Source organism: Aspergillus pseudotamarii (assembly GCF_009193445.1).
Source record: "Aspergillus pseudotamarii strain CBS 117625 unplaced genomic scaffold BDV38scaffold_22, whole genome shotgun sequence".
In the NCBI taxonomy this organism is placed as follows: Eukaryota; Fungi; Ascomycota; class Eurotiomycetes; order Eurotiales; family Aspergillaceae; genus Aspergillus; species Aspergillus pseudotamarii.
In genome coordinates this window covers 255755-268989 of record NW_022475036.1, presented here as the reverse complement: position 1 = coordinate 268989, position 13235 = coordinate 255755, and the positions used below count along the sequence as shown (strand labels likewise).

The 13235-nt window shown below is 48.0% G+C and overlaps 5 protein-coding genes across 5 annotated transcripts; 2 read left to right on the top strand and 3 right to left on the bottom strand.

The window, feature by feature from the left end:
• The first annotated feature begins 1046 nt into the window (after window positions 1-1046).
• On the top strand, window positions 1047-3372 carry BDV38DRAFT_74613 (putative metallocarboxypeptidase ecm14). Its single transcript, XM_032063862.1, has 2 exons — window positions 1047-1680; window positions 1747-3372. Exons 1-2 carry the CDS (start codon window positions 1276-1278, stop codon window positions 3160-3162), a joined length of 1821 nt encoding a protein of 606 aa, XP_031914319.1. The 5' UTR covers window positions 1047-1275; the 3' UTR covers window positions 3163-3372.
• A 209-nt stretch (window positions 3373-3581) lies between these two features.
• Window positions 3582-5509, bottom strand: BDV38DRAFT_270727 (dicarboxylic amino acid permease agtA; the record flags this gene model as incomplete). Its single annotated transcript, XM_032057194.1, has 5 exons — window positions 3582-4896; window positions 4956-5116; window positions 5173-5179; window positions 5243-5300; window positions 5356-5509. 5 exons carry the CDS (start codon window positions 5507-5509, stop codon window positions 3582-3584), a joined length of 1695 nt encoding a protein of 564 aa, XP_031914318.1.
• A 4071-nt stretch (window positions 5510-9580) lies between these two features.
• Window positions 9581-9785, bottom strand: BDV38DRAFT_244957 (uncharacterized protein; the record flags this gene model as incomplete). The annotated part of the gene is made up of 1 exon (XM_032054404.1): window positions 9581-9785. Exon 1 carries the CDS (start codon window positions 9753-9755, stop codon window positions 9582-9584), a length of 174 nt encoding a protein of 57 aa, XP_031914317.1. The 5' UTR covers window positions 9756-9785.
• Window positions 9786-10432: 647 nt separating this feature from the next.
• On the bottom strand, window positions 10433-11814 carry BDV38DRAFT_244956 (alpha/beta hydrolase). Its single transcript, XM_032054403.1, has one exon. It carries the CDS (start codon window positions 11559-11561, stop codon window positions 10659-10661), a length of 903 nt encoding a protein of 300 aa, XP_031914316.1. The 5' UTR covers window positions 11562-11814; the 3' UTR covers window positions 10433-10658.
• Window positions 11815-11990: 176 nt separating this feature from the next.
• On the top strand, window positions 11991-13069 carry BDV38DRAFT_292396 (alpha/beta hydrolase; the record flags this gene model as incomplete). The annotated part of the gene is made up of 1 exon (XM_032062006.1): window positions 11991-13069. Exon 1 carries the CDS (start codon window positions 12128-12130, stop codon window positions 13067-13069), a length of 942 nt encoding a protein of 313 aa, XP_031914315.1. The 5' UTR covers window positions 11991-12127.
• Between the last annotated feature and the right edge of the window lie 166 nt (window positions 13070-13235).

Below are 13235 nucleotides of genomic sequence, written 5' to 3'. Positions count from 1 at the left end.
CAGACCAACGAACGCGTCACCACAGGCCACGAATCAAAATTTGGAGCTTTGTTTCGGGTATGCCAAGGAGGGTTTCCAGACCGGGCTTCTTTTGGATGGTGGTTATATTGTGTACTGAGTATAAATATTTCATCATTCAAGGAGTACGTATGTCGCTGTTTGTCGGTTGCTGGTTGACAATATTCCCCATTCCGGACACGTTCAAGGCCAGATCTACAAGAACCATAATGCCGGGATTGGAAATGTTCATTCTTTTTGCTTCAACGAGGTTCATGAAGCGCCTCGTTGCGGTCTAGAATGGCCCAAAAACTTTATCGGAATGCGAGTGGAGCCAGTGGGGGTCCATCACTCGACCTGACAGCTGATTTGGCCTGCAGCAGTGCAACGGTTGATTAATTTCTCGTCTTTCATATAATCATACACTGTAACTACTAGTAGTAGCTCATCCTACACAAACAGAGTACGTACGGATACTGTGCCAGGATCGAAGGGTTCGTGTTGCAAAGGGTGGTCCCTTGTCCCCTCTACTACCCCTAGTAAGGGTGGTCTCCTTAAATCGCTCCTTGCGCTTTTCTGACTCCAGGCCCCGTAAACCAAGTAACTTCCCATTCGGAGGAAGCGAGAACACCTTCAATTGTTACCTTGACTTTATCCTAGATAGGGCCTTCTGTTTCTTCAAGTCAAGTGCTTCCCGAACCAAACCCCGGGATTTCGACCACAGTTCGGCTATCGGTTGCATGTCAACTTGACTACTTCGCTCTGTGTTAGCATTGTAATGCTCTGCAAGACCCGGCATATGCTGACATTGTAATATCATATCGCGGATAATGACTCCTCATTTTGTCAAAAAGTTAAGCCTCGGTGCGGAAAACGGGGTTAAGATCGGTAGATTTGTCCAAATGTGCGACAGTAGTATGATTACGATCGGACCTGGGATTAGTACCGGGATTTTTCAACGAAAATCTGCTCTATGAGTAGCTATGGCAAGAATATTTCCCCTTTTTTATAAAGAATTCGATATGGCATGTATCTTGTTACTAGGGGGTATCCGGCAGCCCGGCAGAAGATATTTCTGCCTGAGGCACTGTACCATGTCAGCCTCAGGCACCAGCCGCGGTCCATGGCTCATCATCCATCGTTCTCATGTCACTTCACTCCATGCCTCTTCCATCCTTCTTTCCCAGTCGCTATCTGGTACCGTGCAATTGAAATTCATCTAAAAAGCTGACAATGAGGATTTTGGCATAGCTTTTCTGCGATTTTACTACCCCCGAGATGCGCTACCTTTTCCTCATCGTCCTGGTGGCTTTTGCCGTTCTGACAACTGCCGTCCCCGCAGGCTCCAGTATCACTCCGCCGCCGCCAATTGAGCCCGTCCAGCTACTATCCCCACAGTCGTCTGATCTCAGACGGCCATGGACCCGAGTAAGGGACTGGATAATTGAGACGATATGGGGTCTTCCAACGCCAACCTCTGATCGGCTCCCTTTCAAAGACCTTTCGCGCGACCAATCTGCCCCGTCTCGGGTTCAGGCGCGGTATGGCAGCGATGTGGTTTTGCGAATCCGTTTGCGCGATGACAAAGAAGCGGAAGCATTGGAGCAAGCGACAGAGATTCTCTTTCTGGATGTCTGGGCTTCCGCCTCCGATTTTGTGGACGTCCGACTGGCCGAAGAAGTCGTAAGTCTCAATTACCTTCTCTGGTCTCCCATGAGAGCCGGTCCCTTCCTAACGTTCTCCCCATAGATTCCTTCGTTATTAGGCCTACTGCCAGATTCCCTTCGCACCGCTTATACCCCTCTCATTGACAACCTACCGGAGCTGATATATACAACCTATCCAACTCGACGACCCATAGGACTAGAGGGCCAGCCGGGATTCCGGCCTTCCATCCGACAGTCGGCTCAGCTCGGGGACCTCTTTTTCCAAGATTATCAACCGCTTTCCGTCATTGTCCCATGGATGCGCCTGATGGCCTCTATGTTCCCATCCCATGTTCGCATGATCAACGTTGGAATTTCATACGAAGGTCGAGAGATCCCGGCACTCCGACTTAGCGCTGGAAGGAACAGAGCACAGTCAGCCCCTCGTCGGACCATTGTCATGGTCGGGGGCAGTCACGCGCGAGAATGGATCAGCACCTCCACAGTGACATACGTCGCTTCAAATCTGATCACCAACTTCGGCAAATCCAACGCCGTAACCCGCCTACTGGAAGACTTTGACGTCGTCCTCGTACCAACCATCAACCCAGACGGATACGTCTACACCTGGGAAGTCGACCGCCTATGGCGCAAAAACAGACAACGTACCAGCCTCCGCTTCTGCCCGGGAATCGATTTAGATCGATCGTGGAGTTTCGAATGGGACGGCGAGAGGACCCGCTCCAACCCCTGCTCCGAGAATTACGCAGGTGACGAACCATTCGAAGGATTGGAAGCTGCGCAATTCGCGCAATGGGCCCTCAACGAGACCCAAATCAACAACGCCGAAATAGTAGGCTTCCTCGACCTCCACTCTTACTCCCAACAAGTCCTCTACCCCTTCTCATTTTCCTGTTCGTCTGTCCCGCCCACCCTCGAAACCCTCGAAGAGCTGGGCATGGGATTCGCCAAAGTCATCCGCCAGACCACACACGAGATCTACGACGTCACCTCCGCCTGCGAAGGAACCGTCACAGCTACGGACAAAGCCTCCGCAAAGACCTTCTTCCCCATCAGCGGGGCCTCGGGCGGCAGCGCCCTAGACTGGTTCTACCACCAACTCCACGCCAGCTTCGCATACCAAATCAAGCTGCGCGACCGCGGAAGCTACGGCTTCCTCATCCCCTCCGAGTATATCGTGCCCACGGGAAAGGAAATCTACAATGTCCTCCTGAAACTGGGCGAATTCCTCGTCAAAGAAACCGCCTCCCCAACCGCCAAAGCAGACATAAACTGGGACGCTGACCTCCTGGTCCACGATGACTCTAAAGCAAGCTCCGTGGAGAGTATCTCTGACTCTCTCCCCGAAGTTAACATCGATTCAACATCAACTGTAAAATCCACCCCAATTCCCTTCCCAGAAGATACTCTGGACAATGAATGGGTGCCGTTCGAACTGGATGAGGAAGAAGGCGAGGAAGACCAGAATTGGGAGCTCCGACGACGACGACGGAGGTAGAAAGTATATTTTTGCCTTAGGTATTGTTCTGCACAGAACTGATATTGCGCTGCTGATTTGTTACTTTGATTATTATTATTAGTGCCTTTTCTTTTCATTTTTCGTTTCTATCTTGCATACTAATTGTGGATATTTGAGACGAGCTTATGATTAATGAACGAAGACTTTTAGAGTGTTGGGAGATTTACAGAAACTATATAGTGCTTTAGTTATATGCCAAATGGACCGATTATATTTACGAAGATTCTGTAGGGCAGCCATAGTAGCCAGTGAAACAGTCACTACAACATCAACTAGACAAAGCAAGCCTACTATAATACTAGCCAACCTTACTGTAAATTTTGGTATATGATCGGAGTCTTCATTATCTCATAGCATAGCAATAACCATGAACATAAAATACATACGACAAAAAGTTCTTAAAAGAGCCAGGACACAAAGTTCCTGTAGAACCAGCTTCCCTTGCCACGCTGCTCATCTAGAACAGCTTTCCGGGCCAGATACTCCTGCTCCTCGCGATCGATAACGTCCTTGCCCGTCCAGAGATCGGCTTCTTCGGGCTTCACGCCCTTGGCGCCGGTGAAGATCTTGTAGCCAAAGAGCAGAATCAGATAGAGAGGGATGCCCAGGTAGGCAGTGATGAATTTCTTGTAGTTGAAGTTGCCCCACTTAGGGTTGTGGGTGAAGACGTCGTAACTCTTCGTCAGGGCGATGAGGATGCAGAATGCAAGGGCAATGTAAGCGCCCGTCTTACCGAAGGGAGACTTGTAGGCTAATTCGTGCTCGGGGACATTCTGGGCCTTGCGGGCGTTGATGAAGTAGATATGTGTTACCAGCAGGGAGATCCAGGCCAGGAGACCGAAGATGGTCACAAGGTCGACGAAGTAGCCGAAGACGGTCTTGGAGTCGTTGGAGACGTTCATGTAGGCAAGGCAGGCAATCAAGGCACACAGAATCAGGGCGAAGACCGGGACACCACGCTTGTCAGTCCGTGACAGGAACTTCGGTGCTTTGCCTTCCCGAGAGAGACCGTAAATCGTTCGGGTCGCGATATACAAATCGGAGTTGGATGCGGAGAAGACGAACAACAGGATGCATGCATTCAGGATGTGGGGAAGAACCGGGATACCGGCAAGCACCACCGCCACCACGAAGGGCGATGCAGCAGCGGAGCTGGACTGCTTCGTTGCGAAGACGAGCTCGTCCGAATTGTAGGGGACGAGGGTACCGACGAGCAAGACGCTGGTCACATAGAAGACGACAATCCGGTAGAAGGTAAGCTTAATCGCACGGGGAATGGTTCTGCGCGGGTTCTGCGCCTCGCCGACAGTTACACCGATCAGCTCTGTTCCCAGGTACGCGAACGTTGCCGAAACCATAGTCGACCAGAAGGCGAAGAAGCGTCCGGCATCTCCATCAGCGATATATGTATTAAAGGCGCCAGGGCTCTTCCAGTAGCGGAATCCTTTCCGGTCGTGATCGGGTCCACCTCCCAGCATCAGAATGAAAGAGAGCAAGATGATGCCGAGGATGACTATCACCTTGAAGGACGACAGCCAAAACTCAAATTCACCGAAGAACCTGACACCGAAATAGTTAATGCAAACAATGATCACAAGGAATACTGTAATCCAAACGCCTGCGTTAACTCTTTCTGTCGGTATCCAATATTGTATGACCATCGCGCCAGCTGTTAATTGATTCGGTGTGAGAATAATATATTTAAACCAATATCTATCGAGAAAAGCATTCGTCAGTGTCCACAGTTCCTAGGGCTTAAACGTATCACTTACGTCCATCCAAGAGCAAATCCAAGAGCCGGGTCACAGAATCGAACAGCGTAGCCAGTAAAGCCAGAAGACAAGGGCAGCCAGGCGGCCATTTCTCCCAGGCCGCACATGACAGTATAGACGACAAGACCGACAACGGAATAGGAAATTAGGATTGCTGCAGGCTAATCGAAAGTTAGATAGCAATTTCGCGAGTAACATTAAGACGATCGCAACTTACGCCAGCCCTTAAAGTGAATCGCGCATTAGCATTCTCGATCCGTGTTTCATAGATTCTGGGAAAGACTTACTTTGCAAGAGCTTCTCCCGTTCCAATAATAAGACCTGTACCGATAGCACCTCCGATGGCTGTTCCCTGTTAGCTCTTCGCGCTCAGCCAACGAATCCAAGCATAGCACCGTACCAATCATAGTAATATGACGGGCCTTGAGGTCCCGGTGGAGGTCGACATGGTGCTCTTCCGCGACAATACCCTCCTCAGCTTTGGTGATGTCGCGGGACAATTCTCTATTCATCTCCGGCGAGATGCCATCGTTCTTTTCTCCGAGGAAGCCCATTGTACCGAATGCGCTCGGATAGTGGGCAGAAGGCTGCGGGGGGGCTCAGGAACGAAGCCCGCTTCACTAGCGGCAGGTACTCCCACTACTTAAACGGAATACTGTATCTTCTCTCACTTTATTCAAGCCCTCTGAAAGGAGAAATCAGATCCCGAGGGAAAAAGGATTGTATACGTAGTAGGAGAGGCGAGAAGAAGCCGACGACAGAAGGGGGAAGAAAATGAAAACACAGGCGGGGGAATAGGTTAAATAGTAAGATCAAACACCACAGATCACATCGGGGTGGCCGAGGCTCTAAGGCACAGGGATTCCAATTTGGACGGCATGAAAAATAAAAAAAAGATAAGCTAAGATTGTAGCTCGATAGCAGAAAGTATAATTGATATTACTGGAAGAATAAATATTACCTATTGTATATTGCATTGCCCCATCCGAACGGTGTACTGTCTCTCCCAAACAGGAGATGATAGACCCAAGTCAGGATCCCCCGCGTGAAATATTCGTAGAACTTGCAGGTCTTGATTGGTTTGCCGGCAGTAATTTCCCGCCGTTCTTGGAGGCTCATCGAACTTTGGATGGAAGAGGTTAGACTCGTCCGACTGATCATGAGGAGCTGTTACCTGATTGAGTATCAATTGGTTGGTTTTGTTTGCCAAGATGGAGTCAAAAGCGGATAGTCTTGGCATCATTGACACGAGGCACACATTTCTGACTCGAATTCTCCACACCCCGGGGAAATATAAGATTAGCCTTTTCTGTTAGTCATGGAATCGCTTGCCCCGTCCGGGGTAGATATTTTGTCCATGTGTACACCGAAGTCTCGACTTCGGGCGTCTTATACGATCCATCCCGAGTTGAGTTTTTCTGATGATTTTTTTTTTGGTACTTTGGCCCCAATATAAATTCCATACAACTGCCAATACTTGTGGTAGCTATTAATGCATATCTTAAGAGTTTCATGCTATAAAATGATAATTAGTAGAAAAAAGAAAATAAATAAATAAAATAAAATAACAATAGATTAAATAAAACAAGCATGCGAGATACCCAAGCGGAGATTGAGACCCGTGTATATTGCATGAGTGTAAGATTCACCTCATCGATACTACCGTAGCTTTCCATATCTCAGTCTAACCAGGAAGTAACACCGCTCGCGTGGATAAGCAGTTCTTTCCGTAGCCGAAGCAAAGCGAGCGGGTCGGAAAACAAGCAAGTTGAGGGGCCATCAACCTCCCCGGTAACTTGTAAGCATCGACCATTGGGACGCTTGGTCCTTGGCACGCCTTGGCTTTGCGGTCTGTGGCTGGAATGACGCTTTTAGACCATCACTAGGGTTGGTGAAAAACCCACCCGAACGAATCGTAGCGATGCCAATAGTCAGTGGCGACCAGTTTACCGCGGACAAGTCTTCGCATATTCACCTCGTTGGTACCTTTCCATGTATCCACACACACGCACAAAACTAAATGAGTGGGAAGAGAAGAAAGGTTGGGCCGCAATGAAGTCCGCTATCAACTTAGTGGCTCGCCAAGAGCTGCTATCTCTGTGTTTATCTCCCAGGCCTTGACTCGCCAATCATAGCGGGTTGTCGCTTATCTCTGCTTCTAGAATAGTTTAAAAAAAAAAAAAAAAAAAAGCCATGTGCAGGATCAGCTTGAAGGAACCTTAACCGGGGGGTATTAAACTGAATAGGTGATAGTCACCCGGCGCAGACCATCTTAAAATCAAGTGTTCAGAGATGTCTCTCGTTGAAGCAAACGTATTAGTATTCCGGAACTTTCAATCCAAAAAAGACCCTCAACATGAATCAAGACAAAAAAGAAACTTACCGATAGCATTGCCCATCACCCGAGTGGGGGTTAGCTGATTCCTTGACAGTCGACCCATTACTGAAATTCACCTTCTTAGTGTTTCCTTATAGCCGAATGTGTTAGGTAACAAAAACCCCATTAGTTAACCGACAGCTTATCTTCCCCAGACTATGCACAGTCCATGTCTCGGAATGTCGGGGCTTGTCGCTTGTATGTATGTATGTAACCCAAGAGTATCTTTTCCTTGACCAAGATCTCGCCAAGTTCAAAGGTCAAAGTATATATAAATGGGTAGACAATGATCCTTATCACTATTGATATCTCTCCGCCCAATAGGAATGTTGTTTAGCAGCGGAAGGAGAGCGGGCATAGAAGCTACTGTAAAACCGGAGGTTATGCCAAGAGAGGGGTATCCGGCAGGATGATAGGTTCAACAATCTAGCGAGAATACATCCATACTACTAGTACTAGTGAGCGTTTCCTTGTACATTAGTCAATTGGTGCGGATGCCATGATTGGTACAGAGCGAAGAACGCTTTATTTCCCTCATCTTGGAAGCCCAACCGTCAATTTTACAAACCTTCTTTAAGGATGTACAGCCACTGCTCTTTAATTAGACTTTGGCTAGATTAAGATAGGACGGGTTGCCTGACACTGGCACTCCAGTAATGCAGCTAAGAACAAGATTATAGTTATATGAACAACCTGAATCCCGTCAACTAACGCCCGGGGTAACCCTAATGCTAGCCAAGGGCAACCTTCTAGCGTCAGGAGAACTCCCGAAAACCCCTCCCCAAGAGCAGGTCTCTGTATAGCTCTTGGCTGTTTATGTACTAATTGGCTTCAGTACTATTTTTATCCTCGTGACATTGTCCTCCTCATTGCCTGGTAGCACGACAGTGTCACATGATACCGTACTTGGTCTAGTAATTCAAAGATAGCAGCTATAATAAGCAAAGTAGATAAGGGTTTGTATCTTCCTTCATGGCCCATCGCTTGTCCCAGTTAGAGCTAGAGAAGTACATTGAGTTTCTCCGAGAATTGGGCGACTTCGGTGAGACATGACCCTACTAGCTTCAGAGCAGACTATCATGTGTTGAGGTACCAGAATGCCCTTGCCGGAAGAAGCTTGGGTATTTCGGGAATTTATTCGGGACTCTATGAATGCAGGTTCTGCAGTAAGCCTTGTACTACTACTAGTAGTAGGCAGTAGCAAACCCTAAGCATTGTGTGCAGCCCCTCCCGCTGTTTTAGCCCGCCGCTTTAACACTGCCAAAGTATTCACTAGCGTAGCACGGCTTCAGTGACGCATACACTACAGGTCTTGCACCAGACGAGAATGATTTAATACTACAGTTGTCCCCACAGAGCGTTGTGGTACAACAATCAGGGAAGGTGGCCATTGTTGAATTGCATTTCTCTAGCTGGACGGGCTATCACATAACTTCAGGACATAGAGTCTACGCACTTACCACAGGTACAAATACGCTGTCCTAACTACCTTGGAAAGCCACCTAACCTGGCGCTTATTTCTCCAAAATGACCAGCTACAACGCAACTGTTCATAGCAGAGTACTGAATCGTCGGACTGGAGATGAATCTTGTCCTAAAACTTAACCTCAACACAGATCACAGCTTTGACCATTTCGACAGGCACTTCTTCGCCCTACTAGTGTGTCGCCCATGAGGCTATGAAATGTTAAACAGAGCTTGATTGATGATTCGAGAATCAAACGTCTTCCACAGACCTAACTTCCAAAGAGTATCAGCTGAGAGACACTAAACGCAGACGGGATTATCCCCCTCGAAGCTCTGACCTCGAGGCCTTGACTAACCGGCCCCAGGAACAGACCCAACATTGCATCAACCTCACAGAATGCCAGATGATGACGAATATCCAAGGAGTCCATCTACTAGTAGTAGATTGAGCCACGCCTCCTGCGATAATCCTTCCATTACTCTCTGATATTTTGTAATAATCATACCTATATTCCAGAGAAAATGATTGACAATTGTTGAGATTCTCTCATAACTTTTTAAGTCATGAAATTCGTACATACACAAGCCCTCTTTTAGTTCAAAGCCTAGGGCTCTTGGAAATTGATCATCTGTATCTGAATCACTTAGTTGAAGCTCTTCCCCAAATTGGTCATAGTTCGGTACGTATGTGGCTGGTTTACTTTCAAGGTCATCACTTACGGTGTCGTAGTTGCTTGACCCTGTTCGCGAGGACCAAACCCGGGAGATCTCATGAGAAAGATTCAAAGATACGGTGGCGCCCCGGGCTCAGCCTCTGTTTCAACAAACAAGGTATGCTTAGGTGTCGAGTTGTTGGTATGTAAGCCATTCGAAGAACTTCTACTTTCAGGAGTAGAAGTATAGAAATATATACCAGAAAGTGAAACTACCCCAAAGAAGTAGATAAAGATAGTCATTGTCTACCTTGTAATACTCGTTGTTAGGAAGTCTATAACAACAATTCTTTAGTACCCCACCAATTTCGACAAGTAACGGGTTATCTGAGCTCAATAGCAATATGCTTTTTCAACTAAGTACAGTACTCATCAATATCCCACAGCTGGGGTGGTCGTATTCGGGAGAGAAAGACTTGGATCGCAACAATATCAGGGCCGGCTCTCGATAGCTTTAGAATCTCATTACTAGCAAATCCACTGTTCTTCGCTACTCGTACCAAGTGTAACTAATATTCTTCCAGGAAACCATCCATTATTTGTCTTTTTCTTTTTCTTTTCTTTTTCTATTCTTTTCTTTTTTTTTCGTTTTTAACCACGCTTATAATATGGTGCTTTTCGATTAAGAACAGAGGAATTTCACACAGCAATAAAGGAAAGCATAAGATACGCAATTCTTTTGCAGTCCTGGATAGGTCCTCGAAACGTTTCAAATCTCCCGCCTAATACTTGCATTGGTACTTTGTTATGATCTGTAGACTGAAAGCAATGTAAACAGTTCTTTAAAGGCATGATATGATAAACACGCGCTGTAGGGATTCCAGTGGTCGCCGTGCTGGGCAACTATGCCATTAGTAAATCAATTGTTAACTATCAAGGCTGCTAACTCTCACTGGTCGTTGAATTGGGGGCTCCCGATTGTTGGAGCATAGTCGACTGTTAGATTGGCCGATGCTTTTACTGCTGTAGATATGCTGTCACACATCAGACCTCGTCAGGTATTCCAAAGACACAGCCCTAAAGACTCCGAAGATCATTTCCAGTTAGACGTCCTCATTCAGGGTACTTTTGTATATGTGCTAAGTTATTGTATATATGAATTTCATTACATTGCTATAAAGTACTCTATAGAACACCGCAGAGCCACTAGACGAGATGCTGATTCATGAACTCAGCAACATTCTGAGCGGCTGGCCCGACATAAGCCTCGTTATCATAAAAGTCCATGTGCGCTCCGTTTGGAACAATGACTTTCTTTGCTGCACCACCAATCAGCTTATCCAATCGCTCGGTATGCCAGAGAGATCCCGCCTTGTCACCAGCGATGAGCAGGACGGGCTGCTTCAGGAACACGTCCGCCAGGTGGAAGGCGTCGAAAGTAAGCACCCGCGGGAAGCTGAGGTACAGCATTTTATTCTGGGCGCGGGGATGCTGTGCACGTGGGGTAAGGTAATAGTCGCTAGCCTCTCGCATGTCCCTCGGGGTTGTGTTGTCAGGCTGTGGGGGCACGTAGGGTGCGGCGGCGCGCTCGGCACCTTTGGCTTCGGCGGTAATCTGGGCTGCAGTGGCACGAAGTGCCTCGACATGCTTCGAAGGGTCCTCATCTCCATCCCAGCCCTTGCGAGCGGAATCTCCGATGTTGACCATACTAACCGTAGCCAAGGCCTTCAACCGATGGTCTCCCTTGGCCGCTGCGGCTGCATAACCACCCCCAGCACAGATACCCAAGACACCAATCTTCTCGGAGTCGACATTATCGAGGTTTTGGAGGTAATCGATCACGGCGTAGATATCGCTCACGCGCTCGTTCGGGTCTTCGAGGAAGTGGGGTTCTCCGCCACTGGCGCCCTGGTAGGACGCATCGTAGGCGACAGTTGTGAAACCGGCGTTCGCCAGTTTCTTTGCGTATAGTTGGGCGGTCTGTTCCTTGACACCGCCACCGGGATGGACAATTATCAGGGCGGATGTCTTGGTAGCAGTCTGGGTAGAGGGCTGGAAGAGAAGGCCGGCCAGGTTGATAGGGCCTTTCGGAATACTGATTGCAGACATTATAGATATTATTAAATATCCAGAAATATGGTAGCTGATATGTAGAAGTAATGGAAGTGATTATTGAAGTGATTGATGTGAGCCTGCCTGACTACTTATAATTTCGACATGATGGTAACCAACCTGTTGAGCTGACACTGAAATGCTCATCGGCCGAAGGTACTCTAATGGGAGAGCGATTAACTCAAATGATGACGTAGTCAGCAGACAACCACATTTGATTGAACTCTATACGGAGTATCGCAGGCGCATTAACTAATTCCCGACAGTGGTTGAGAGTTGAGTTAGTTATTACTAGAGTAAGCAGAAGTAAAACATCGCTCGTATTTCGGCCGACCTGCTTATTCGGTCCGATATATCGGCGATAAGATAGTGTGATTCGTGAACAAGCATGTTTTCGGCCGAAGGAGCAGCGATAGCCGATGACCCGCCAAACTCTCGAATGCTGAACTATAAGGAGAGCCAAACTCTCGCCCCCCCGCTCCTTTTCCACCCACATCACTCCCATATTAGGTTCAAAGGTAGTGGACACAAAAGCCAACACCCCTATCAAGGCAATTCCGACAATGTCTCAGACAATCAAGGCAGTTAGCATTCCAAATATCGCTTGGGAGACCGCCGCCAACATCCACTTCCCGCCTGCCTTTGACGAGAAAAAGAAGTATCCTGCTGTTGTATCAGCACACCCAATCGGTTCCTGCAAGGAGCAAACCTCTGGCAATGTCTACGGTAAAGCAATGGCCGATGCTGGCTTCGTGGTTGTTGCCTTCGATGCTTCTTTCCAGGGTGCCTCTGGTGGCCAGCCTCGCTTCACAGAGAATCCTGAGTTTCGTGTTTCCGACTTCCGCTTTGTGATCGACTATATCCAGACACTTCCGTATGTCGACCCCAAGCGTATTGGTGTTCTTGGAATCTGCGGCGGTGGCGGCTACGCGATCAATGCAGCCATGACAGATTATCGCTTGAAGTGCTGTGTTGGCATTACACCAGTTAATTTCGGCCGCCTTACCCGCGAGGCCTTTGGCGAATATAATCCGGCTGGCTCTCTAGAGAAGATGGCCGATCAACGTACTCTTGAGGCCCAAGGTAGCGAGCGCTTTGTTCTAAACTACCTTCCCCCGACAGTCGCCGAGGCTCAGAAGGCGACCACTGATATTGATGTTATCGAGGCTACCGATTACTACAAGACTTCTCGTGGCCAGGCTCCCAATGGTACCACGAGCGGCTTGTTCTCATTCAACAGTGCTGCTCTTGCATGGGATGCCTTCAACCACGCAGAAGTACTCTTGACCCGACCCTTTATGGTTGTTATCGGAGACAAACCCGGTGGCTTCGGCGCCTACCGCGACGCTCAGGAGGTCTACGGTCGCGCCGGCTCGAAGGAAAAGCAGATTGTTGTTCTTCCGGGTATCTCGCACTATAACCTGTATGATAAACCCGAGGCTGTTCAGCCCGCGCTTGAACAGGTGCTTCCATTCCTCAAGAAACATCTTGGCGAAGCTGAATAAATACGGTGATATATAAGAAATTTAATTTGGTTTTGAGTCTCCTCTCTACATTAGTATTGCGCTTGAGATTAGTGTCCTAGTGTTTCATTGCTTTGAAAAGTTGTCCAGATTTGCAATGAAATAGTCGGATTTCTTCAAGATAATCTACAGTAGTTCCTCTTGACTA

Excerpts from the sequence above, each read along its gene's own strand:
- BDV38DRAFT_74613 (XM_032063862.1), top strand. The coding sequence starts at position 1,276 with ATGCGCTACCTTTTCCTCATCGTCCTGGTGGCTTTTGCCGTTCTGACA. Across the intron at positions 1,681-1,746 it reads TCCGACTGGCCGAAGAAGTC|ATTCCTTCGTTATTAGGCCT; the intron begins GTAAGTCTCAAT and ends TTCTCCCCATAG.
- BDV38DRAFT_244956 (XM_032054403.1), bottom strand. The coding sequence starts at position 11,561 with ATGTCTGCAATCAGTATTCCGAAAGGCCCTATCAACCTGGCCGGCCTT.